This window comes from Stenella coeruleoalba (assembly GCF_951394435.1).
Source record: "Stenella coeruleoalba genome assembly, chromosome: 4".
Taxonomy (NCBI): Eukaryota; Metazoa; Chordata; class Mammalia; order Artiodactyla; family Delphinidae; genus Stenella; species Stenella coeruleoalba.
In genome coordinates this window covers 13,122,916-13,150,825 of record NC_137149.1, presented here as the reverse complement: position 1 = coordinate 13,150,825, position 27,910 = coordinate 13,122,916, and the positions used below count along the sequence as shown (strand labels likewise).

General features: G+C 35.0%; 1 protein-coding gene across 2 annotated transcripts in view; it reads right to left on the bottom strand.

Moving 5' to 3' along the window:
• SCLT1 (sodium channel and clathrin linker 1) overlaps positions 1–27,910 on the bottom strand; it is a 256,303-nt gene that overhangs the window by 102,292 nt on the left and 126,101 nt on the right. For both annotated transcript variants that reach the window (XM_079919329.1, XM_079919328.1), the window contains 5 exons: positions 25,081–25,171; positions 22,166–22,257; positions 12,629–12,806; positions 9,046–9,144; positions 5,036–5,107 (listed from right to left, as the gene is read on the bottom strand). In XM_079919329.1, the coding sequence (XP_079775455.1) occupies positions 5,036–5,107; positions 9,046–9,144; positions 12,629–12,806; positions 22,166–22,257; positions 25,081–25,171 (532 nt within the window). The remainder of the gene's footprint in view (positions 1–5,035; positions 5,108–9,045; positions 9,145–12,628; positions 12,807–22,165; positions 22,258–25,080; positions 25,172–27,910) is intronic.

Genomic DNA, 27,910 nt, shown 5'->3' with positions numbered 1-27,910 from the left:
TTTCAACTCCTTTGGCTAGATACAGAGGAATGCAATTGTCGGATCCTATGGTAAGAGTGTATTTACTTTTGTAAGACAACAGCAAACTCCCTTCAAAAGTGGCTGTACCATTTTGCATTCCTACCAGCAATGAATGAGAGTTCCTATTGCTCTTTGTCAGCATATGGTGGTGTCAGTGTTCTGGATTTTGGCCATTGTAATAGGTATATCTGGCACTTATTTGGTGTAACGAGTGGTATCTCATTGTTGTTTTAATTTGCATTTTTACATAGGATTTGGAGTATCTTTTCATTTACTTATTTGTCATCTGTAAATCTTTGGTGAGGTGTCTGTTAAGGTCTTTGGCTCAATTTTTTAAATCCAGTTGTTTTCTTACTGTTGAGTTTTAAGGATTCTTTGTATATTTTGGGTAATAGTCCTTTATTAGATATGGTTTTTTTTGTAAATATTTTCTCCCAATATATGATTTCAATTTTCATTTTCTTTATAATTTTTTTTTTTTTTTTTTTGCGGTACGCGGACCTCTCACTGTTGTGGCCTCTCCCGTTGCGGAGCACAGGCTTCGGACGCTCAGGCTCAGCGGCCATGGCTCATGGGCCCAGCCGCTCCGCGGCATGTGGGATCTTCCCGGACCGGGGCACGAACCCGTGTCCCCTGCATCGGCAGGCGGACTCTCAACCACTGCGCCACCAGGGAAGCCCCAATTTTCATTTTCTTGATAGTGTCTTTCACAGAGCAGAAAAATTTAATTTTAATGAAGTCCAACTCACCAGTTGTTTCTTTCATGGATCATACCTTTGGTGTTGTATCTAAAAGCTCATTGCCAAACCCAAGATTATCTAGATTTTTCTCCTATGTTATCTTCTAGGAGTTTTATAGTTTTGCATTTTACATTTAGATCTGTGACCCATTTTGAATTAATTTTTATGTAAGTTCTCTATCCAGATTCATTCACGTGAATACCTAATTGTTCTAGCACCATTTGTTAAAAAAAGACTATCTTTGCTCCATTGTATTACCTCTGCTCCTTTGTCAAAGATCAGCTAACTGTATTCATGTGGGTCTATTTCTGGGTTCTGTTCCATTGATCTATTTGTCTGTTGTTTCACTGATATCACCCTGTCTTGGTTACTGTAGGTTTCAAGTAAGTCTTGAAGTGCAGTACAGTGTCAGTCCTCCGACTTTGTTCTTCTTCTTCAATGTTGTATTGACTATTCTAGGTCTTTTGCCTCTCCATTCAAACTTTAGAATCAGTTTGCTAATATCCACAAAATAACCTGGTGGGATTTCAATTGGAATTGCACTAAATCTATAGATCAAGTTGGGAAGAAAAGACATCTTGACAATATTGAGTCTTTTTATCCATGAACATGGGCTATCCTCATTTATTTAGTTCTTCTTTGCTGTTTTTCATCAGAGTTTTGTAGTTTTCCTCATATATATTTGGTTAGATTTACACCTAACTACTTAATTTTGGGGGTGCTAATGCAAATGACAATGTGTAAATGAGACTGTGTTTTCAATTTCAAATTCCACTTGTTTATTGCTGGTATATAGGAAAGCAATTGACTTTTGTATATTAACCTTGTATCCTACAACCTTGTTATAATCACTTCTTTGTTCCAGGGTTTTTAGTTTTTTATTCTTTTGGACTTTTTACATAGATAATCATGTTATCTGAAAACAAATTCTTCTTTCCCAACCTGCATACCTTTTACTTCCTTTTTTTGGGGGGGGGGGGTCAAACTGCATTAGCTAGTACTTCCAGTATGATCTTGAAAAGAGGTGGTGAGAGGGGACACCCTTGCCTTGTTCCTGATCTTAGTGGGAAAGCTTTCAGTTCCACAGCTGTAGATTTTTTATAGATATTCTTTACAAAACTGAGGAAGTTTCCCTTTGTTCCTAGTTTACTGAGAGATTTTTTTTTATCATGAATGGGTGCTGTATTTTGTCAAATGCTTTTTCTGCATCTATGATATGATTCCCAAATGATTTTTAATGTAGATATTAATAATAAGGTTAGATCACACTTCTGGGTCTGGTGAGTAGCATATAAAGAAAGATATGTTATAAATGTGTTATGCATCTCTCTTTATCTAACCCACCATATAACTGCCAAACGACAATGGTTGAATATTTACTTAACCTGAGATAACAAAGTTAAAATGAGACAGAAAAGTAGAAACCTTTAAGGAGAAATACAAGAATTCTATCAGAAATACACTAAAAACTAAAGCAAACATTTAAAATTACTATTAAAAGCTTTTCAGATATTAATCACCACCAATATTCCTACCTTTTGGACAAGAAATGACCAAATGGTACTAGAAATTTTTTCAAGAACTCATGGAGTGCTTCCAAAATCATATCCTCATAGTGTACCATAAAAAATGTCTCAACAAATATTAAGAATCAATATCATATAGACCATGATCTGTGGTCTCTATTTAACCAGATTAGAAATTAGTAATAAAAAGGAGTCTAAATACCCATGTATTGGGGAATTTGAAGTTAGACTTCTAAAAAATTCATGGATCAAAAAAAAGATCATAATGAATGTTTCATTTTACATGTATAAATTTGGGCACATATAACCAATCCTCTCCCTAATTTGCTATAGATTAGCAAAACACCTCTGCTACTTGGCAGAAGTAAAACCTTGAGTATTTGAAGAGAAACATATGCTGCATATGAGATATGTGGCTTGAGACAGACTCCCTCTGGCCTTTTCTTAAACCTATCCAAAAAATCTACACATTAACCTAAAATACAAGACTTTATCCTTCCTGCAAGCACAACTTAGCTTTGGGTTAGCTAAAGTATGCTTAACTTCCCTCCCTGACTTCATGTTTAGTGCATAGGTGGTAAAATTGGTAATGAAGAAGAGAAATAAATAGTCAACATTAGGTTATTATGCCTCAAACTGTAGTCTGAGTTTCCTGAGAAAATCTGCTTTTTAAAGTAGCTGAACATGTCTTTCTTCAAATATACCTCTAAATCCTTAATATTTCAAACACTTCAATTAGTACAGTTTTTTCACCAAACCAACATGACATCAGATAATATTTAATATCTTTAGAAAAATCCACTTAGCTATGAGTTACAAATCTTTTACTATAAATCCTAAGAAGCACGTTCTGTAATAATCTGAAATTATGTCTTCTTTTTACTCTAAAGTGAGTTTACATAGGTCTGGTTTTTACACAGCTAAGAGTTATTTTTAAAATCCCTGCAGGTCTTACCTAGTACACATTCCTAAATAGAAATAAATAATTTCTTGTCCCTCCAGAGTTTATAATTTAGTAAATAATCCTAGACTGGGGTAAAACCCCTCTTCTTCAAAGTTGTAAATCTTTTGATAGTTAAATCAGTCCATGTAAGAGAACAAGCGAAATAGCAAGATGACAGAAGAGGAAGTAAAACTGAAAAACAACAAACAATTAGACATGACTAATTGGCCACACTGCATCCCATTAATTTTACTTAATGTTCCTATAGTGTTAGAACAAATGACATTAAACAACCAAAAAGTAACACTGTTCTTGTTCTAAAACTCTCAGGACCCACATACAATAACTAAGGTCTCATCATGTACACTGGTTTGTAGAATGTGGAAAAGATGTGATCATTCTTTCAGAGGTGCTTAAATATCAATAAGTCAATAAGGATTTACTGAAAACATACTGTGCAAAATAGTGTATTAGGCAATGGGGAAAATAAAGGAAAACATAAGACTCTTCTACCTTGAAGTGCTTACAATCTACTTGGGAAGATAAGATTTTCATGAAGAAAGACAGAGGGGGAGGGAGGGACTGAGAAGGAAGACAAGGAGACAGAGAAAGAGAGGCATAATACAATGTATAATATTTATGACAAGATATAATTCATTGCTAAATTTTGTAAGAAAGATTAAAAGTGATATGGAAATTCAGGAAAGATGAGAGTCTGTAAAGTTGAAAATATCTTCCCAATCTCTGGAAATACTTGTACTTTTATGCCCCTGTGAACAAGGTTATTAAATTCCATTTCATCAGATCTTCAAGTTAAATTTATATATTTAATTCCACCTCTAGTCACACAAGCACTCTTTCCTCTCCCTTCTTTGCCTACTCATCCTTGAGTACTCATTTCTTTTGGAAAGACTGTCTTTCCTTTCCCACCATCATGTATACTTTTTCTTTCTTCCTGGTCTCTCAGATGAACTTCAGCATATGGTATCAGCTACAGATGGATGCTTCAACAGCACCCTGTGCATTCTTTGTCCCAAAAATGTAATCATAGTAAAACGTGATAAATGCCATCCATCTTTCCTACTAGACCATAAGTTCCAAGACTGCAGATAACACATTTACCTTTGATTTTTATTCTTTTCCTAGCATCTATTACAGTTCCTGGCTTAATAGGTATCTTCTGAATAAATGAATGTGCAATAATATGTATCCTGTAAAGAGGATGTGGCACATATATACAATGGAATATTACTCAGCCATAAAAAGGAACAAAATTGAGTTATTTGTAGTGAGGTGGATGGACCTAGAGACTGTCATACAGAGTGAAGTAAGTCAGAAAGAGAAAAATGAATACTGTATGCTAACACATATATATGGAATCTAAAAAAAAATAAATGGTGCTGAAGAACCGAGGGGTGGGACAGGAATAAAGAGGCAGACATAGAGAATGGACTTGACATGGGGAGGGGAAAGGGTAAGCTGGGACGAAGTGAGAGAGTGGCATGGACTTATATATACTACCACATGTAAAATAGATAGCTAGTGGGAAGCAGCCACACAGCACAGGGAGATCAGCTCGGTGCTTTGTGACCACCTAGAGGGGTGGGATAGGGAGGGTGGGAGGGAGACGCGAGAGGGAGGGGATATGGGGATATATGTATAGCTGATTCACTTTGTTATACAGCAGAAACTAACACAACATTGTAAAGCAATTAAACTCTAATAAAGATGTTAAAAAAAATGTTTCCTGGCCTTTAAAGTAAACAATATTCAGAAGAAAATAGCAGTATAGTTTTCTAACATACCATTTGAAGGGCTGAAAGTTCTTCTGTTAGTCGAGAAATCTGTACATTATATTGTTTTCTTGTATTTGCAACCTGTAAATTAAGATATCTATGAATTATTTAGGTCTACAGTAAAAATAACATCCAATAAAAACATTTAGAATAATAATTTTGATAAAAAATAAAACTATAACTTTTAGGGCATAAAGGATAAGCACACGATGTATTAAAGAGTCAAGAATTTATCATAACAGTGGAAGTAAGTGAACAGGATGATGTCTCCTAATGTGTTTGTCAAATTTTGGTCTTTATAACGGGTTCTCTTTCAATTAAAATTTACCATATTAGAAATGAAAACAGAAAATTTCAAAATAATTACTTATTAATCCCTTTATAAATAATAACTAAAGTCATTACAGGTTAACAAAAAATACACTTTTGTGAAAATATGTGTATTTCCCAAAAATTAAAAAAATTTTAGAAAAGTGTTATTAGTTTACATTTTTGCAAATTTCCTTAATGTCTATGGCTTAATAGAAGATAGCCAGACTCTCATATCTATTTCCATGTTCAAGCTGTTGTGTTGTTGCATACCATCAACTTCTGGAAGACAACCCTGCAAAGTCATGAGAGAATGACTGTGAAAAAAGCAAACTGTTTTACTCTAATTATGAAAGTAGGTATGATTTTGCAGACCACCTGAACAATACTTTGAGATCTGCTACCACAGAGCAAGTCAGGAGAAAAACTGAAATATACACTAAAAATGTAATTAATAACTTTTAAGGCACTTTTGTTTTATAAACAGAAGAATATTTTTATAGTACACATCATATTTCAGTGTCACATTACTTTATAAGAAAAACCCTTATTTTAATTAGCAGTTAAATATCTTCAGAAATAGCAGAATTTATGTGTACAGAGTAATTTCAAGAATTAGTCACATCTCCTCAGGGTGGCTCCTAAGACAATATTTTTTTCTAATATCTACTCATGTTTTAATAAATTTATTTATTTATCTTTGGCTGTGTTGGGTCTTTGTTGCTGTGCGTGGGCTTTCTCTAGTTGTGGTGAGCGGGGGCTACTCTTCGTTGCAGTGTGCGGTCTTCTCATTGTGGTGGCTTCTCTTGTTGCGGAGCACATGCTCTTGGTGTGTGGGCTTCAGTAGTTGTAGCTCGCGGGCTCTAGAGCTCACGCTCAGTAGTTGTGGCACACGACTTAGTTGCTCTGTGGCATGTGGGATCTTCCCGGACCAAGGCTCGAACCCGTGTCCCTGGCATTGGCAGGCAGATTCTTAACCACTGCGCCACCAGGGAAGTCCCTACTCATGTTTTTAAAAAGACCATGAAGAATATTGATCCTGATGATATATCATCAGTACACATTTATGACCCAAAGGTTTTTGGAAATTTTATAGCATCTTATAAAATGGATTATTTCTCAAACATGATGTAAACCTTCTGTAGAACATTTACAACACTGCTATATACTTTAGTTAATCAAACTAGAGTTATCTTTTGGAAGGCCTGCCGAGCATATTATATGTGGGTCCATTTCCGTTCCATTTTAGGTTATAATTTGATGTAGCTTTTCCTATGAAAAATTATATTAAAAATCACCCCACCCTATTTACAGGTCAGTGACAATCACAGTTAGCATTTATTGAGATTTAATGTGTTATGAACTGTCCAGAGTGCTTTACGTGTCATTATCTCATTAATTCTCACAACAACATGATGAAGTAGTTATTATCCCCATTATAGATAAGGAATATTCAAGCTGAAACTAAGTCATGAAGGTTCCTAGAATAAAATAATTTTGGTTCTTATAAGCCCAATCATGTCTGTCTGTCTCTCACATAGTTTTTTAAAAGTGTTCTTTTAGTATCTAGAAATGATGCAGGTAACATGAGGGTTTATGATCATAATAGTATATATATTTTGAAATCACTTATGTTAATAATTTCATAGATAGTCTTTATGAATATGCAGGAAAGCATATTAATGTAAATATTACAGTAAAAATGAAAACAGGAATTTCTACTTTTGCTAATCCATCTATCTGACAAAATATCAAATTAAAAATTACAACCAAGGCTTTTTGAAGAAGTGGCTGGCTGATTCTAGGTCTGAGGCAAGGAAAGTACAAGATGAGAAATATCATTTATCCAGGAAAACTAGAGAGACAAATTGAGAATAAAAATGAAGACTGATGGCAATGAATCATGAAATAAAAAAATAAAAACGAATCCATCATAACAAACAAAGGGGGCAGGACTCTAGCCCTAACCAAAAAATAACAACTAATAAATGTATAGAAAGATTGACAGAAATAGAATTTCTAATTACCCAATATATTTATTTATTTTAGACAAGGATTATCAATGGATGACAAAACCACTGGATGAAAGATTTTGGTGGAAAAGGATAGCTGCATGGTCTTCAAGTATCTTCCCCAATTATTCATAAAGTATAAAATGGAAAGATCTGGTCTTAACACTTTAATCATGTGGTCAAGCTCAGCATCACCAGTGTACAACTGACATTACAGCTTCCTGATGTGATGAAGTGGGATGTAGGTATACACATCACTCTGCCAGAAATGACCTGAATCTAATCAAAACGAAACAGTCACATGGATCCAAATGTGGAATATTCTGAAGGATTCCTCAAAGGATTCTTTGTCATATACAAAGGAAGGCAGGGGACTGGGTTAAATTGAGGGAGACTACAGAGACGTGGTAGTCAAATACAATGATGCATAAACATGGATTGGATCCTGAATGTTAAAGACCAAACAGCTATAAACAATATTTTAGGGAAATTCGAGTGTGAATTGAAGTAATGTTGATGTTTTTTAAGACATGGTAATTGTGGTGTGGTTGTGTAGCAAAATGTCCTTTTTCTGGGGAAGCAGATGACAAGATGAAGTGTCATGAGGCCTGCAGTCTATGTCTGAATGTTTGGCAGAAGGGAAGAGTGTGTATGTAACATAGAGAGAGATGGAATGGGTGTAGCAAGACACGAAGAGTTTTCTGGGTGAGAGGTAAATAAGTGTTCATTATACGGCTCTTTCCTTTCTATGGGTTTGAAAATTTCTAAAAATAAAAAAAATACAAAATTCACGAGAAACAGTTTCTCATAGTGATTGAGAGTAGAGCTCATCTGCAACCCAGTTCTGCTACTTCCTAGAGGTGGAACCCTAAGCGAGTTAGTTAACTACTCTGTTTTTCAGTTTTTTCATCTTTAAAATGGGTTTTTGTGGTTTCTTCCTCCTAAACTCACTTTACACTTTTTAACTTTACCACACCACTTATGAATTAATTCATATCCATACCAGAGGAAAAGGCAAATAAATGTATGTCTTCCCTCTCTCTTTATATGAAAGCAAACTTATATTTCCAAGACAGTTTTAACTTTCATAAGGCTTGCAATTCAAACTAAGAAACAACTCATCGCTTTAACACAGAAAAATAAGATTTAGTCTTGATAATGGAATTGCAAATAACAACACAATTCACAAATCATATAGGTATCTGCATGATGCAACTGAAACAACGCTAGGCTCAGTATAGCAAGGAGAAGGTTTGAGTCTAAGTTCTGGCTTTAATTAGTGTACAATTTTGAGCTAGCCAATAACCTCTCATGGGTTTCAGCTTCATTACAAATAAAATAAGAGGTTAAAGCAGATTTCTCTTGTACTCCAGTCCTAAGACACTCTAAGATACTGCAAATAACAGTGGGTTTTCTTCTCTTGCTTCTTGTATGTTCTAAGTTTCTTTTTGACCCTTCTTCCTAGCCTAAATCTCTCTCTTTCCCACTTGCCCTACCCCCTACCTCTACCTCACCCTGGCACCAATGTTAGGGGCTACTATCATGAGATGATTTTTATATGAAATTTAGCACAATTGATACAATCAGCTGACAAATAATTACCTAGGTCCACAAGGCAAAAACTCAGGTAGTATCTACTCTTAAGCTGTTGAAATTCTGTAAAATTTTGAATTTTAAATATAATTAAAACCCCCTTACTTCCTTCCTGGTTCTTATGGCAGCATCTTGCACAAGCCGAGAAACGGTTTCTTTCATTTTCTCTATATCTTCTTCTTTTTGCTTCTCCTCAAGCAGAGCCTTCAGAAAATAATAATTTGATGTTATTATAGGTCACATCGTTATTAATAGAGATTATGTAATAAATGGGTAAAAACCTATCCACTAATCACTTTCTTGAAAGCATACCTCTTATGCGAAACTTCTGAGACATCTCCACTTTGAGATCTTGCCTAAGTTATGAATGATATTTATTTTCCTTAACCTCCTCACTGACCTTGTCCTAACTAAAAATTTATTCTTTTCCTCTGATATTTGTTTTAGCCAGTAACATCACTCTTCTAATCTCTATGGCTGGGAATTTAGGATTATTTTTTAATTTTCTTTCTCCTTTATTCCCTATGTAAAACAAATAATCAAATCTAAATATTATATTCTTGGAAAAATCTCTTAGATTTCCCTTTCTTTCCATTATTTGGTTTTATTCAAATTATGTCCCTTGTCACCTCATACCTCCATCACTGTAGACACCACCTACTTCCTCTCCATGAAATTTCTAACCAACCAATCATTTTCATCTCACCTAAAAAATACTCTTATAAGCCTAGTTCTGTTGTCAGTCACATCCCATTTCTTTGCTTCCCTGTGGAGCAAAACTCCTCTAAAGTCTGCACTTGCACATTTCCAAAACTTTGTTATGTTCACTCTAATCAGGCTTTCACTGTCCATGATCTCTATACTGCTAACCCATGAGAGTCAATTTTGCATAATTATCTTATTGATCTGTCAAACAGCACTTGAGATAATGGATTACTTTCTTTTCTTTGTTTTACTTTCTATACTTGGCTTTTAGCACACCCTAGTATTGGTTTTCCTCTTAACTCACTGATTATTCCTTTTGAGTCTGCAATGCTGTTTCTTCCTCTTCTCCTGAACCTATTATTGAACTACCCAAGTCTTAGTCCTTGGTCCTTTTCTCTATCCACATCCACCCCTTGGTGGTCTAATCCAATCTCGCAGTTTTAAATGCCATTTATATGCTGAAAAGTCCCAAGTTTACATGTCTAGTTCAAATATCTTCCTGAGCCTGGAACTCCTCCAATTTTAGGTTTGAATGAATCTTTTTTTTCTTTTTTTTATAAATATCATTACAGAGTAAGCAGCTCTGTGTTCTGATCCCACTGTCTTGCAAAGATACCATACACATTCCTATCTCTGTTTTTGTTGTTTAATAAACTTCCTCCTACTTAAATAGGTAAGCTAGGGAGAAGTAATAGCTGTTTTGATATAACAATCTTGTCATGGAGAATGGGACAATGGGGAAAAGGGAAGTTTCATAAGAAACTATGGTAAGGTTGTGCTTCATACCTGTTTGTATGATTGGTTAAGAGAACTTCTTGGAACAAGCAACTGAAGGTGGGAACCCTCTGGTAATTAAGCAGTAAGTCAAGAGGGAACTTAATACTGTAGCCATAAACAGGCAATTTACGGTTCAAGCCCAATTTGTGGATTTGAGACTTGGATGAAAAGATTTAAGGGACAGGGATGAGTATTATTACTACTACCTTCTCTGTCCATTGTGCTCCACAGAAAATATTCATTTTTATGACCTGATGTTAAGAATGCTCATAGGCTTCGGAGAAGAGAGAGACACAATTCTGCCCTGTTCTTAATTTTTCTAGTTAACTTAGGCGTTTAGAGGAATTCCCAAGCATATTATGTATTCTGTTCCTTTCATCCATTCTAAAAGATCACAGAAGGGAATAGTATCTGAAAGGTATAAAAAGCACCTTAGCATTCCCCACAGCTTAGATTTGGATAATTGTTTCTTTTTTATTTCTTAGTAGCTTCTTACCATGCAACTTATAGCTTGTTTTGTTTTTAATAGTTCTCTTGGAAAACCATCTATCATATAAGAAAGAAAACATAAATAAAACAAAGTATTTCCTTTGTAATCCCCATATGTCCCAGTGGAGTACTATGCATACACTATGAATTCAATAAATATTGATTAAATGAAATAATAATTTAATGATTGCTTCGTAAGGGAGCCAGCAACATTAAAAACATCACTAATCATTAGAGAAATGCAAATCAAAACTACAAGGAGGTGTCACCTCACACCAGTCAGAATGGCCATCATCAAAAAATCTACAAACAATAAATGCTGGAGAGGGTGTGGAGAAAAGGGAACCCTCTTGCGCTGCTGGTGGGAATGTGAATTGGTACAGCCACTATGGAGAACAGTATGGAGGTTCCTTAAAAAACTGCAAATACAACTACCATACAACCCAGCAATCCCCCTACTGGGCATATACCCTGAGAAAACCATAATTCAAAAAGAGTCATGTACCAAAATGTTCATTGCAGCTCTATTTACAATAGCCAGGAGATGGAAACAACCTAAGTGTCCATCATCAGATGAATGGATAAAGAAGATGTGGCACATATATACAATGGAATATTACTGAGCCATAAAAAGAAACGAAATTGAGCTATTTGTAATGAGGTGGATTGACCTAGAGTCTGTCATACAGAGTGATGTAAGTCAGAAAGAGAAAGACAAATACTGTATGCTAACACATATACATGGAACTTAAGAAAAAAAAATGTCCTGAAGAACCTAGGGGTAAGACAGGAATAAAGACACAGACCTACTAGAGAATGGACTTGAGGATATGGAGGGGGAAGGGTAAGCTGTGACAAAGTGAGAGAGTGGCACGGACATACATACACTACCAAACGTAAAATTGACAGGTAGTGGGAAGCAGCCGCATAGCACAGGGATATCAGCTCGGTGCTTTGTGACCACCTAGAGGAGTGGGATAGGGAGGGTGGGAGACGCAAGAGGGAAGGGATATGGGAACATATGTATATGTATAACTGATTCACTTTGTTATAAAGCAGAAAGTAACACACCATTGTAAAGCAATTATACTCCAATAAAGATGTAAAAAAAAAAAGCAAACCTATTTTGTGACTTCTATAAACTAAATACCATTAAATGAAAGTGGTAAAAGATGTGATATGTGGTAGCATAGTAATCACAATTATTAGAGGGTTAAAAAAAAAGGAGCAGTGACATGAAGGCTTGGGTTAATAAATCTTTATAGTTAATTTAATTCCTGTCAATTAAGCTTCTGCTCTATTAGAGTAATTGTGTAAGTAATGAAGGCGAAATGAAGATTAATAAGATTCACCTGATTCAAGTGACTAAAATACAGAGTATACATACTGCGGTAAGTACTTTAACAGATTTTTTTTTTTAAAGTATAAGACTACAGGGGATGAAGATTAGTTACACAAGGACTGGCGACATAAAAAACATCTAATGAAAGTTTTAGGAGACGGTTGACATTTTATCATATTTTATGATGTTAACTCTTAACATCAAGAATGTATCAATAGTATGCCTATTAATGGTGAGCAATTTCATTTTTATGCATTAATTCTGTAGTTACTGAGTCCCTTACTATCAGGTCATACGGGGGAATGTTCAGTATTTCATTATTTTATTTATTATCTATTTATTATTATTTATAAACATGGTTACTAGTTTTCTTACCCGATTTTTTTGAAGGTTAGCTTCTTCCAGGAGTTGCATGCTATTTCTGGCTCTTACAATAGCTTCGTATTTCTCATTTTCTAATTCATAGCACTTTGCTTGTAAGTCTCTGGTCTGTTTTTCCAAATGTATTTTTTCTGCTCTTAATTGGGTAGCTTCTTGGATTGTCACACATAACCTAAAAATTAATAGTAACGTTGAGAAAGTTAAATATTTCTAAAAAGGAGGGAGACAGGAGATTTACAGAGTATCTATTACAGGACAGGCATTATTACAGTTACTTTCACATGTATCTTCTCATTTGATTCACACAAAAGTTCTATAAAGTAGGTTTCATTATTTCCATTTAAAAGAATAACAAACAGACCCAGAGAGCTTAAACATTTTAAACATTTAATTAAGGTCATATGAATAATGAGCAGTGGGGCTTAGACTGAGCCTAGATATTATGACTCTGATTATGTTACATTTTCTACACTTTCCTACTTATGTTAACTCATACTGTCTTATACAGTTACATGACAGTGTTATAAAGCAAACGCTTAAAGAATAAGCTGTTCTTTCTATTTATATGGTCTTTTTGTCTTTTAGTTTTTTACTTGGTTCCCCTTTACTACTCTCTACCCAGGTAACCCATGTTAACTTACTAATGTATATCTTTGAATATTTTTCTCCATGTTCACAAAATCATATGATTCTTATATACACACACATATACACATAAATATACATACACAGTATATACACATCAATCCACAGGTTTTTAAACACAATTTTTCGTGTTATAAAAATTAAGATCATAGTATATACCCTTTTCTGCACTTGCTTTTTTTATTCAATAACACCTTGTAAAAATCCCTTCAAGAAATACATCCAGAAGCTCTTTCCTTTCCTAGTCTGACGGATGCAACTTCTCCTCACTGTTAATTTGTATTTACTGTTAATTTGTATCTCCCTAATTACTGGAGAGTTCAGGCATATTTTAAAAGTTTGCTAGCTATGTGAATTGTCTTTCAATTTCCTCCTCATATCCTTTGCCTACTTTTCCCTGATGGCTTATTAATTTTGCTTGTCCCTTTATAAGAACTTTTTGAATATTAAGATATTTAACCCTCAGTCTGTTCTGTATGCTGCAAATAGCTTTTCCCAAATCTACTTTTTTGTTGTGGCCTATTGACTCTATTTAGGAAATCTTTATTACACTAAAAATGCTCACTTGAATACAGCTAAATTTGACTATTTTTTTCAACATCTGGGATTTCAGTTTTTATAAAGATGATCTCGTTTATCCACAGATGGTTAATGTAAGCTCCTAGATTTCCTCAAAAAAATGTTATGACTTTAATATTTTTACCTGTAAATCTTTAATCAATCTGGAATTTACTTCTGAATGTGCTATAAGACAGGAGTCCAATTTAAATTTCTTCCAGATTGATAGCCAGTTGTATGAGTACCATTAGTAACTGATGAATTGAAATAAACCCTTATATCTAAAATGTGAAAATATCATGATTTACTTATCAATTGTCATGATTCACTGATCTATTTGTCTAGTCTAGGCCCAAGTCATATTAACTTGATTATAGTGGCTTTACAATATGTTCTGATATGTTCTGGTAAGACAGTTCTTCCCTTGCATTACATATGTTTCTTTGGTTTTTTTCAGGCATTTCTTTTCTAAGTGGTGGCATGAGAAGCCATAATGAACGTAACTGTATTTTCATTGTCACCCTTGCATTTCCCAGCTTTTCCATCACACATTTAGCTGTCCTATTATTTGCCATATTTAGGTTTATTAATGTTGTACCTCTTTCAAAATGGTGATTTATTTTTTCATTATATAAGGTCCCTCTTTATTCTATTTTCTGTTTTTCCCATTAAACCCTACCTTATGTAATATTAATATTGTCATTCCTGCTTTCCTTTTGTTTACAGTTGTTAATATTCTCCACTAACACCTTTATTTTAAATTGAAAACAAATCTTCATCTTTCCTTTCTTGATACCTTTGTTCTAGTTCATTTACCCTTTAAGGTATTTTCTAAAATAACACATTACTAGGCTTTAATCAAAATCTGCAGGTCTCTGCTTTTTAATGGAATACAGTCCTCTCATACTGTAATGATTTACATACATGACATGCTTCACTCCATGTTACTTTGGTTAAAGCACTGTGGTAGAAGATGAAGCAATCTCTACCTCTCCCACAGAGGTACAGGACATCTGGCACTTTCTAGCACAGTTCACCCATTCACTTCACCATGGCCTCTTGGGGGCCAGGCAGAGGAGGTGGACTCATGAAGGGTTTATGCCATCTTCATCTCCCAAGAGTCCATGTGTCTCAACAGGGCAAGCTTTGTTTAGGACTCTGTGAATTCCAATCTTCAGTCAAGGCACTCTGACACTCACCTCCAGGCTTCACACCCACACATGTCAGAAAAAGCCTTGCAACTAAAGGATTTACATGTATTTAACAGTCCATCAGCCACAGCAACCATGTGGCTCTGAAAAGTCACGCTGGTGTTAGGGGTGGAGTTATAGGAAAGTAGATTCAGATCATCAGCTTCATAATTTAAAGGTTTCCATAATTTTATAACATAAAAGACATATTACACCTGTTATTATTCTCATAAAGCACTTCTATATCCTCTACAGCCAAATCTTATATGAATCCTTTCTTTCAACTTACTAAAATTGGGCCAAATTCCCGCTCTATAATAATAGTAACAACAATGATAATAACAAACACCTGTAAGAACATTCTTTGTGCTAGGTACTTTACATATGTTAAAGAAAACATAATCTTCAATATCTTCAATGATGCTATGAAATAGGTTATAGCATTAGCCTATGAGGTAGGATATGAGATTATATCATATAAATTATGAGGTAGGTTAAATCATTATATTTATTTTATAGATAGAGAAACGGAAGAACAAAAAGGGTAAGCAATGTGCCCAAGGTTATTGATCTAGTTACTGGTGAAACTGGAGTTTGAACTCAGTCAGTTTGGGTCCAGAGTCAGTGTTCTTAACAAATATGCTATACTGCCAAATAGAAACTTCCACCTAAGGATGTCCACTCTCACCACTATTATTCAATGCAGTCTTGGAACTCCTAGCCACGGCAATCAGAGAAGGAAAAGAAATAAAAGGAATCCAAATTGGAAAAGAAGAATTAAAAATGTCACTGTCTGCAGATGACATGATACTATAGATAGAAAATCCTAAAGATGCCACCAGAAAACAACTAGAGCTAATAGACGAATTTGGTGAAGTTGCAGGAGACAAAATTAATGCACAGAAATCTCTTGCATTCCTATACACTAATGAATAAAAATCTGAAAGAGAAATTAAGGAAACAGTCCCATTTACCATTGCAACAACAAAAAAAATAAAATACCTAGGAATAAACCTATCTAAGGAGGTAAAAGACATTTACTCAGAAAACTATAGGATACTGATGAAAGAAAGCAAAGATGACATAAACAGATGGAGAGATATACCATGTTCTTGGATTGGAAGAATCAACAGTGTGAAAATGACTATACCACCCAAAGCAATCTACAGATTCAATGCAATCCCTATCAAATTACCAATAGCATTTTTCACTGAACTAGAACAAAAAATTTTACAATTTGTATGGAAACACAAAAGACCCCAAATAGCCAAAGCAAACTTGAGAAAGAAAAACAGAGCTGGAGGAATCAGGCTCCCTGACTTCAGGCTATACTGAAGCCTGAAGCTACACAAAGCTATACAAAGCTACAGTACTCAAAACAGTATGGTACTGGCACAAAAACAGAAATATAGATCAATGGAACAGGATAGAAAGCCCAGAGATAAACGCACGCACCTATGGTCGACCAATCTATGACAAAGGAGGCAAGAATATACAATGGAGAAAAGACAGCCTCTTCAATAAGCGGTGCTGGGAAACTGGACAGTCACATGTAAAAGAATAAAACTAGAACACTCCCTAACACCACACACAAAAATAAACTCAAAATGAAATAAAGACCTAAATGTAAGACCAGACACTATAAAACGCTCACAGGAAAACAGGGAAGAACATTCTTTGACATAAATCACAGCAAGATCTTTTTTCACCTACCTCCTAGAGTAATGAAAATAAAAACAAAAATAAACAAATGGGACCTAATGAAACTTAAAAGCTTTTGCACAGCAAAGAAAAGCATAAACGAGATGAAAAGACAACCCTCAGAATGGGAGACAATATTTGCAAATGAAGCAGCTGACAAGGGATTAATCTCCAAAACATACAAATAACTCATGCAGCTCAATATCAAAAAAACAAACAACCCAATCAAAAAATGGGCAGAAGACCTAAACAGACATTTCTCCAAAGAAGACATACAGGTAGCCAAGAGGCACATGAAAAAATGCTCAACATCACTAATTATTAGAGAAATGCAGATCAAAACTACAATGAGGTATCACCTCACACCAGTCAGAATGGCCATCATCAAAAAATCTACATACAATACAGGCTGGAGAGGGAGTGGAGAAAAGGGAAGGAACCCTCTTGCACTGTTGGTGGGAATGTAAATTAATACAACCACTGTGGAAAACAGTATGGAGGTTCCTTAAAAAACCAAAACTAGAACTACCATATGACCCAGCAGTCCCACTACTGGGCATATACCCTGAGAAAACCATAATTCAAAAAGGCACATGCACCCCAATGTTCACTGCAACACTATTTACAAAAGCCAGGTCATGGAAACAACCTAAATGTCCATCGATGGATGAATGGATAAAGAAGATGTGGTACATATATATACAATGGAATATTAGTCATAAAAAGGAACAAAACTGGGTCATTTGGAGAGATGTGGATGGACCTAGAGTCTGTCATACAGAGTGAATTAAGTAAGAAAGAGAAAACATAAATATCGTATATTAACTCCTACATGTGGAATCCAGAAAATGGTACAGATGAACCTATTTGCAGGGCAGGAATAGAGACGCAGATGTAGAGAATGGACGTGTGGATATGGTGGGGGGAAGGGGGGGGATGGATGAACTGGGAGATTGGGATTGACATATATACACTACTATGTGTAAAACAGATAATTAGTGGGAACCTGCTGTATGGTGCAGGGAGCTCAGCTTGGTGCTCTGTGGTGACCTAGATGGGTGGGATTGGGGATGGGGTGGGAGGGAGGTCCAAGAGAGAGGGAATATATGTATACATATAGCTAATTCGTATAGCAGAAACTAACACAACATTGTAAAGCAACTATACCCCAATGAGGGAAAAAAAAAGAAACTTCCACCTAAATTACGATTCAGATCTATGTATCTATCTATAACTATCTAGCAAGGCGCTGTCATTTCAAGTTAAGTTGGTGGTGAGAAAACATAACAAAACCCAGGGTACTGAAGGAAAGTTTGCGTATTGAACATTATCACCTGCCAGACTCTTTCTTCAGGTTTTGGAATACACTCAGGCTTGTGCACTTCCATTCCCAGCCCACGTCAAAAGACTGATGGATCCTACTCTGGAGAAATTGGCTCAAGAAAGAGCACCCTCAGATTCTGATATCTGGGGACTGCTCAAGGAAAAAGCCAGCTCACTGCCTAAACATAATATAGTTAGTCTGCCAGACTATAAGCCCACCTATACATACCTACCTACCTACCTATCTACTTTTTGGTATCTTACTTTTTAAAAAAATTGAGATATAATTGACATACAACATTACAGTCAATCCCCATATCTGTGGTTTCCACATTACAGGATTCAATCAACTAGAATGAAAATATTAAAAAAAAATTTCTGAAAAGTAAAACTTTAATTTGCTGTGCACCGGCAACTATTTACATAGCATTTATATTGTATTAGTAAGTAATCTAGACATGATTTAAAGTATACAGGAGGAGGGGCTTCCCTGGAGGCGCAGTGGTTGAGAGTCCGCCTGCTGATGCAGGGGACACAGGTTCGTGCCCCGGTCTGGGAAGATCCCACATGTCGTGGAGCGGCTGGGCCCGTGAGCCATGGCCGCTGAGCCTGCGTGTCCGGAGCCTGTGCTCCACAATGGGAGAGGCCACAACAGTGAGAGGCCCGCGTACCGCCAAAAAAAAAAAAAAAAGTATACAGGAGGATGTGCATAGGTTATAGACAAACACTGTATCATTTTATATAAGGGACTTGAACATCCATGGATTTTGGTATCCACAGGGGTCTTGGATCCAAAACCCAGTGGATACTGAGGGAAAACTGTTTATTAGTTTCAGGTGTAAACATAATAATTCAGTATTTGCATATATTTTGAAATAATCACCACAATAAGTCAAGTTGATATCACCACATATATACAATTACAATATTTTTTCTTGTGATGAGAACTTTTAAGATCTATTCTCTTAGCAACTTTCAAATATATAATACTGTATTATTAACTATAGTCACCATGCTGTATATTACATCCCCGTGATTCATTTCTTTTTTAACTGGAAGTGTGCACCTTTTGACCACCTTCATCTATTTCACCCACCCCTCCCCACTCCCTGCCTCTGGCAACCATCAATCTGTTCTCTGTATCTGTGAATTTGATTTTTAAAAACATGGAACGTTTCATGGATTTGAGTGTGGGTCATGCTAATTTTCTTTGTATATTCCAATTTTTAGTATATGTGCTGGTGAAACAGGCACTTTGGTGTCTTATTTTTAAATATCAATGGATAGAAAGGATCATCAAGCCTTTGGAAGGAAGACAGGCACAAAGAACAAAGGAATGTTAGAGAAATCAGAGACAATGCAGATGGCAGAATAAAACCTTAAAAATATTTTAATATATTTCACTAAGAGATGATATAATATTTATACTAAGATACTATAGAAAAAGAAACATTCAGAGGATAAGAAATGGCTCTTTAAAAAATTTATGATAGCTAAAATAAAATATTCAACAAATGGTTAGTTATAAGAAAATTTAAAGGAACCCCCAAGAAAGGAGAAAATAAATGAAGAAATGGAAAATGGGAGAGAAAAAACAGGAAAATTAGGGAATCAATCCATTAGATCCAATATCCAGCTAATATTATGTTAAAAGAAAAAATGAAAAAACAGAGAAAAAAATTATTCAACAGAAAATCCCGAAAATATTGCCAGAAGTGAAGAACATGAATTTCTATATTGAAATGTCCCCAGTAAAATGAGTGAAGACGAATTCTTACTAAATGTGCACATCTGCAATTGTAGAATATTAACTGTGGAGGTCGTGGGTGGATGATCCCGCAAGTCTCTGGGACGGGGTCCATGGGGGTGGGGTAACAGGTCAAACACACAAAGCAGGAATTTCGAATGACACAGGAATTTTTTTTTCTGCAGCTGGAAGCTAGATAATATGAGGAAAATGTCAACATTTTAAGGAAAAATGATTTAAAACCTAGGATTTCCAACCTAGGATTCATTACTCACCCAAACTATCACCTTTAAAGGTAGAATAAAGATATTTCTAAACAATGTCTAAAAAAATGTACCTTCCATGTGTACTCAGGAAGCTGAGGGAGAATGGTATCCCTTAAAATGGGAGCGGGGGAGGTGGAGACAACAAATCACAACAAGGAAAGAACAATGGTTCGAATTCTTAGTCTTATTGGCATATTCTTACTTTGAAAGAAACACCAAATTACAAAAATATGAAGAGGTAGTTTAAAGCAATTCTATTCATTTCACTCCGACCTTATTCAACAGAGAATATACAAATCAGCAGTCTTTCCCAGAGAACTGGCGTTCCCTGGAGATAATTCCCAGTACCCGTGAATCATCTAAAAAGCAGGGAGGCAGAGGCCTTTTTTTGGAAGATGGGAGAAAATGATTTATGCTTCCTAGGTGTTTGTGGCATTTGAAAGGATCACAAATAATAATTTTATAAATAATAAATATAATTTTAATAACTCAAATAGTAAGTATTTACGGAGGCCAAAGTGTCTTTGAGTTTATGCAACAAAGATGACCATTAAAAACATAGTTTTTCCATAGCTGGTAGTTCCATTAAACAGGATATATTCACACTTAAAACACTGGCTGAACATTGCTTATAGACACATATCAACTACACTAATAGTTCTGCTTTCTCTTATATAAAAATACAAGAGTTTTTTTAACTTTAAAATATAACTTTTTTTTAATCATAATAGAAACAACATTAATTTAATAGCTCCAAAAGACAGCCAACGTAAAAATTTTCTTCTCAAAGGCAGCTAGCTGAATACTGAACTTTAAAAAATATCCTTAGATTTTCTTACGTATGCAGTAATCTCTTTTTAGGAAGCTTTCAGTTAGGTTATAACTTTATATTAAAAGCAGAAGAAAAAACAACAAAAATCTCAGAGTCTTCAGTACTAGAAAGACAACTTAAAGCATCTATGAACAACTTGATTCCTTATGAAATACTATCAGAATCAAAGGAACTGAAATTTACATATTCAGATTTCACTACTTCAAGTCTCTAGCATTTATTTTCATAGCACATAATGCTACTAAAATAACAAATGAAAAAACTACAACCACAGACTTTTCTCTAAGGTTAACAAAAAAGTTCAAGAAAGCAGTCAAATATCATTCAACTGTTGAAAAGTTTAGAAAAATGCAAAACAAAACCCCAAAAACCCTAGCACTTAAAAATTAGAACATCTTCCATCAGAATCTCAAGTTAGCAGTTAAAATCAATTAGTTCTGAACCCACTATGAGCAAAGAAATTAGTTTTATTAGCATTTTTGAGAACAAGAAACAGAAGCTCAAAGACACTAATTTTTTTCTGAACAAACAGTATTAGCCATGGATCTGTGACTAGAACTGAGATCTCAATTTTTGATGTCCTCAGATCAGTAGACTATTTCTGAGTGTAACAGATTCCAATCATACAGAGTAGATTTTTCAGCTATAAACCATAATATGATTTTATGTGCTGTAGTCACTGTATCTTTAATAGATTACAAATGACAATTTTCAAGTTCCTTAAGGGAATATCAAACAAGGGCTAGAAAACAACAACAAAAGATTCTAGAATGAACATCTGCATTAAGACAGCAATTAATGACAAAGTTACAGAATATATTTAAAAAGTAGCTCAGACCTTCAAAGGTAACTGAAAATTTTTGTTCCATAAGACTCCAGGAAAAACATCTATAATGATTTCTCAAGTATTTCTCAGTAAGAAATGATTTTTCTATATAATTTTTACCTAACTTCGCTATTTTTTTTTCTGCTTTAAGATGAAAAGAACATTTCTGATTTTGGGATTAACTAAACTTGACTATTACTGTTTTTGAGAAAAGGCAAAGACAAAAATGATATTTCAATATATGTTCAAAACACATGTTCAATCTTTTGAATATGATTTTTTAATAAACAATGTCCAGCAAACCAGATTTTAAACCTATGATTATAGTTTGTTTAGCATTTATAAAATATATATTCTAGACGATATCATAAATCATAAACAAACTCTAATGTGGAATAACTTTTGAAGCTTATAGACAAAGCTAGATGTATTTAGCAGTTTACCTTGTTTCTGATTGTTTTATACTAGATTGTAATTGCTGTAAGCGCCTATCTGATGCTTCCTCTCTTCCTTGGGCAGACACCATATCCTCCTCCTAGAAAATAAAGAAACTGGATGCTTACTTTAAGTTTGTAAAAATTCAATACATCATTAAACAGCATAAAGAAAACAGTTCACTCTGTAAAGTTATTATATTGCTAGAATTTCATATGTAAGTTTAAAGCAATATCACTTTGGAAACAAACCATAAATATACTAAAAAAGGGGGAGGAGAACCTCACTATCAATTCTGTATTAGTAAAACAATAATCAAAACAGTCACTGCATATGGATTTCTATCAATATTCCAACTATTTCTATAGAGCAAGTCTAAAAAAACAATGCAGGGATTTGTTGCAGATAATTTGCCCTCAGAATATGTTCTCTTAGCTAGGTTATACCGCATTCTGTTATAATCATAGGATATTTCTACTTTAAACAGTGACGCTTTAAAATAAATTATTAGGTTTTATTTGTATCATCTCAAAAAAACCTTGCTACAGTGGATTTATTACCATGAAACATCCTAGGTTTTAGTGCCTTTGTTGTCATATAGTGTATGTGCATACTTTATAAATCCAGTCAAGTCTTTTAAGGTATTGACAAGAGAAAAGAAAACATAAATTATGTACATGTATTATTTCATATTTACAACTCCTGTTGCTCTTAATTTCTTCCTATATCTGAGTTGTCACCTGGTGTCATTTCCTTTCAGTCTAAAGAATTTCCTTCAACAGTGTTTGAAGGACAGCTCTACTAAGTGACAAAATTTCCCAGTTTTTCTTTACCTGAAAATGCCTTTATTTTGCCTTCATTTTTGAAGTACAGTTCCACTGGACATACGATTATTTATCTATCTATCTATCTATCTATCTATCTATCTTTGGCTGCGTTGGATCTTCGTTGCTGCACGCAGGCCTTCTCCAGTTGCAGTGAGCAGGGGCTACTCTTTGTTGCAGTGCACGGGCTTCTCATTGTGGTGGCTTCTCTTGTTGTGAAGCACAGGCTCTAGGCACGTGGGTTTCAGCAATTGCAGAGCATGGGCTCAGTGGTTGTGGCCCTCAGGCCCTGGAGCACGCAGGCTTCAGCAGTGGTGGCGTGTGGGCTCAGTAGTTGTGGCGCGTGGGCTCCAGGGCGTGGGCTCAGTAGTTGTGGCTCACGGGCTCTAGAGCACAGGCTCAGTAGTTGTGGCACACGGGCTGAGTTGCTCTGCAGCATGTGGGATCTTCCTGGACCAAAGATTGAACCCGTGTCCCCTCCACTGGCAGGCGGGTTCTTGACCACTGCGCCACCAGGGAAGTCCCTGGACACAGAATTCTTAATGAGCATTTTTTTCCGTCAGCACTTCAAATATATTGCTTCAGTGTTTTCTGCTTACAATTTTTTGATGAGAGGTCAGCCTTTATTCTTATCTCTGTTCCCTGTTCATATCATTTTTCTGTTGCTGCTTTCAAGTTTTCTCTTTATAATTGGCTGTCAGTGTTGTCATGATGTGTTTAAAGTGATTTTCTTTGTGTTTATTGTACTAAGGGTTCACTGAGTTTCTTGGATTTGCTAATGTTTTCCACCAAATTTTGGAAGTTTTCAGTCATTATTTCTTTAAACATCTTTTCTGCCCCCTACTTCTGCAATTCCAATTACACTTCGATTGGCTTGCTTCATATTGTCCCACAGATCTCTGAGGTCCTGTTCATTTTTCTTTCATCTTTTAAACTCTATTCTTTGAACAGGAAAATTTCTATTGATCTGTTTTAAAGTTCACTGATTATTTCTTCTGCTCATTCCAATTAATTTTTGAGCCCATCTAATGAAATTTTTATTTGGGTTGCTGTACTTTTAAACTCTAGAATTTCTATTTTTAAAATTATTTTCTAGTTCTCAATTAAACATTCTCTATCCATTCCTTCACTAAAATCTTATTTTACTCTAATTTAAAAATAGATTTTCTTTAATTCCATGAACATGTTTATAATAGCTTATTTGAAGCCTTTCTTTGCCCGCTAAATCCAACAGCTAAATCCAAACTCAACGAAAATGAGTTTCTATCAACTTCTTCTTCCTCCCCCTCCCCCACCAAGCATACTTTAGTGTCTAGTAAGTTTTGATTGAAAACTGGATAATAAAGATAACGAATCACAGTTTCTCTGGATTCTGTTTTGTTTTTTCGAAGCTTATTAGCTTTTTTTGTTCAGTTAGGCAATTATCTTACCTAGACTCAAACTCTGAAGTGTGTCCCCTACAGTGTACAGCAGCTGGCATCTGTGATGAGTTCTTATTTCTTTCCACTGTTGCTCTTCTAACTAGGCTCCCAGGGAACTCACTGTGCCTGCATAATTTGAGGATCCGTCAAGACTTGGGCAGAGGTAGGGCTCATCCTCTTTGTGGCTTTGTTGCTCTTACAGATTCCCCTGTAATTTCCAGCTTTAATAATTAGATTCATCTAAATCTAAAGCCTGACCTTTCCTTGACACCTTCTTGAAACTTCCCCATTACATGTAAAAAGAACCAGTCTTTTATGCCAATAACACAAAATGTAGTATTAAACAAAATGTAGTACTAAATACTCCTTTTCCATCTACATATAACCAACTAACTAAAACTTGATCTTACATTAACATGCATTTCAGTCATGATGTGTTTAGGGATGATTATGATATTGTGATGTTTATTGACTTAGGGTATAGTGAATAGAAATAAAGTTATTTTCAATGTTACAATTTAGCTTCCTAATTTCATATTTCATATTTTGAGGACAATAAAATGATTAATTTTCCAGCAATCCTCTTTAACACCTAATCCAAAACAGATCAACAATAAAATACATAGAAAACAAAGCTACAGACATCTGCATCCAGTTGTCTTAGAAAAAGGAAGATACCTTCTTTTGCATCTGTCCTTGAAGATCTTCCGTCACTTTAGTTAACTCTTCCACTTTTGCTGCTGCAACTCTCAGATCTAACTTGGCTTGCCTAAAGTACAAAGTAAATCAACAAACACTGTTTTCATAGACCATACAAATTTTTAAAATTAGAAATCTAAATTTAGTAAAATCAGTACCAACCACGATACACCTAAAAATGAATGTAAGGGATAAATACTGAAAGATCCCTTTATGTCGAAGAGTGTGAAGAAGAAAAAATATAGCTGCAGGGATGAGTACAAAGTAGGAATCATTAATACTTTATTTGGATAAATTACACTTTATACTCAAATAATTCAATAGATTTCATGAAGAACTTTATCAGCTTGATAAATTACCTAACAAGAATGTAAGTGCATTAAGCAGAATATAGTTATGTCTATAATTTCCTGAACAGAGTTAGTGAAATATCGCTGATTGGCCTTTCTATGAAAATGAACCTAAGTTTCAACACCTTGATCATTCCTTAAACACCAGAAGTATTATATAATCACTTAACATAATGAACTGAAACATTTCCCACAAGATGGTCTAATATTTACTTTCTTCTGAGACTGAAGCTGCAAAGGACAAAAAGGACAAGTTTTTGAATGTTCTAATACTATCAATAAGTTTCAATATCTTCTTGACTCCCCATAGAAAAAGATTTTAGAATAAAAAATAAGACTTTCTGAAACAGAAAAAAAGAGTTTTAATATTATACCAATTAAATACTACGTGTAAATACAGAACATGTGGATTATGGGGAAAAAAACACACAGTTTTAGGAAGGAAGGTACTTTAGTGTAGGAACTGCCCATACTTGTTTCCTAATTATATTTTATGTATGTATTATAAATATAAATCATATTAGTGCTGTTGAACCTAAAGAAATTATTTGATGCAAAACTCACAGCAAATGTTACTTCACTACTTTTGACTCTAACAATATTTATAATTCCATAATTGGTTAGCATAAAAACAACAGGAAATAAAAATCTAATAGCTAAAATGTATCAGGTAGTTATTAGGTTCCAGGAACTGTCCTAAATGCTTTGTAGACATCGTTTCACTTAACACAATACCTGTAAATAAGTACTATTATTATATCAAACTGAAGTCAAGAGAGTGAGGGTGACAGGTTTGCCAACTTGCCCAAGGATTCACAAACAAGAATGAAATTGGTATTTAAACCAAATCCTCTATGATATACTGTCTACCAGAAAAAGTGATACCAATAATATTTCATAAGATTAAGCACTTAAGAATATGCTTTGCTTTAAATGAATCCAATTTATAAAAATCTGAGTTTATTAGACATACATTTTTTCTACTTGCAAAATGATTCACCAAATGACAAAACAAAAACAAAAACAACTCCAAAACCACCTTACACGAATGCATGTAAAATCTAAGCTTAGAGACAATTTCAGGAGTGCATCTACTACATGAATCAATCAACAAATCTACCAGTTATAAAATTCCATATATCCTAAAAAGAAAAACTTAAGGAGTAAGATTTTATATAGTAATGACAAAACTGAGCAACTTCTGAATAAGCATAGCACCCACTCTGACTTGGCTTTCTTGCCTTGAGAAAGAGGATAATAATGCTTATTCTACTTATGTCATGGGGTTGCTGAAAACCTCAAAATAGATAATGTACATTAAAGCACACTGTTAAGTGTAAACAAATGTAAGATCAGAGCATGATTAAAGAAAAAAATTGTTAGAGCCACAGTGGGACTGAGGTGCAATATGGGAGAATCCTAGCGTCAGGAACCCAGTTCTGTCACTAACCAGTGATATAGCTTAATGCAATTCACTTGACCACAAGACTGTCTCAGTGGTCTCATCTCAAACAACAGGGAAGTGGAGAAGATAATCTGCCCAAACAAAAACTCTATAGTAGATGGTTTTCTGATTTCTATCTAATCTGCCTAACGATTCTACTTCTAAATTGTCCCTCAGTTGTGTAATCCATTTCCACTTCCATGGCCCAACCACTGGCCTCATCATTATTTCCCAGGATTATTCCAATAGATTCCAAACTGATCTCTTTACTGCTGGTATCCTCTTTAATTCATCCTCTATAATGCATCCTATCTGCAAAAAAAAAAAAAAAAAAAAAGTTATCTGATGATAAAAAAATTCTTTTTTTAAAAAAAATTTATTTATTTTTTGGCTGCGATGGGACTTCACTGCTACACGCGGGCTTTCTCTAGTTGCAGTGAATGGAGGCTACTCTTCATTGCAGTGCACGGGCTTCTCATTGCGGTGGCTTCTCTTGTTGCGGAGCATGGGCTCTAGGCACGCGGGCTCCGTAGTTGTGGCTCATGGGCTCTAGAGTGCAGGCTGAGCAGCTGTAGCTCATGGGCTTAGTTGCTCCATAGCATGTGGGATCTTCTTGGACAAGGGCTCAAACCTGTGTCCCCTGCATTGGAAGGTGGATTCTTAACCACTGTGCCACCAGGGAAGCCCACTGATGATAAAATTCTTGTTTATTAATGATTTCTGGATTCCCCACTTCTTTGGGAATATAATCAACACTCCTCAGTGTGGCATATAGTTAGTCATCATCTGGCTTCAAAGAGTCTCATCTCTTGCTAATTCCCCTCATGTAATTTATATTCCTGGTATAACAGACTACTAACTCCCTGATTCTGAAACACAGCCTTGCCTATTTTTTTCACATGTTTGACTTGACTAGCCTTCTTCTGCTTTTTCTGATAAATTCCTCAACAATCTTAAAGACTAACCTCAAAAATCTCATTTGAAGTCTTCTCTAACTTCTCTTAGGCAAAAGACC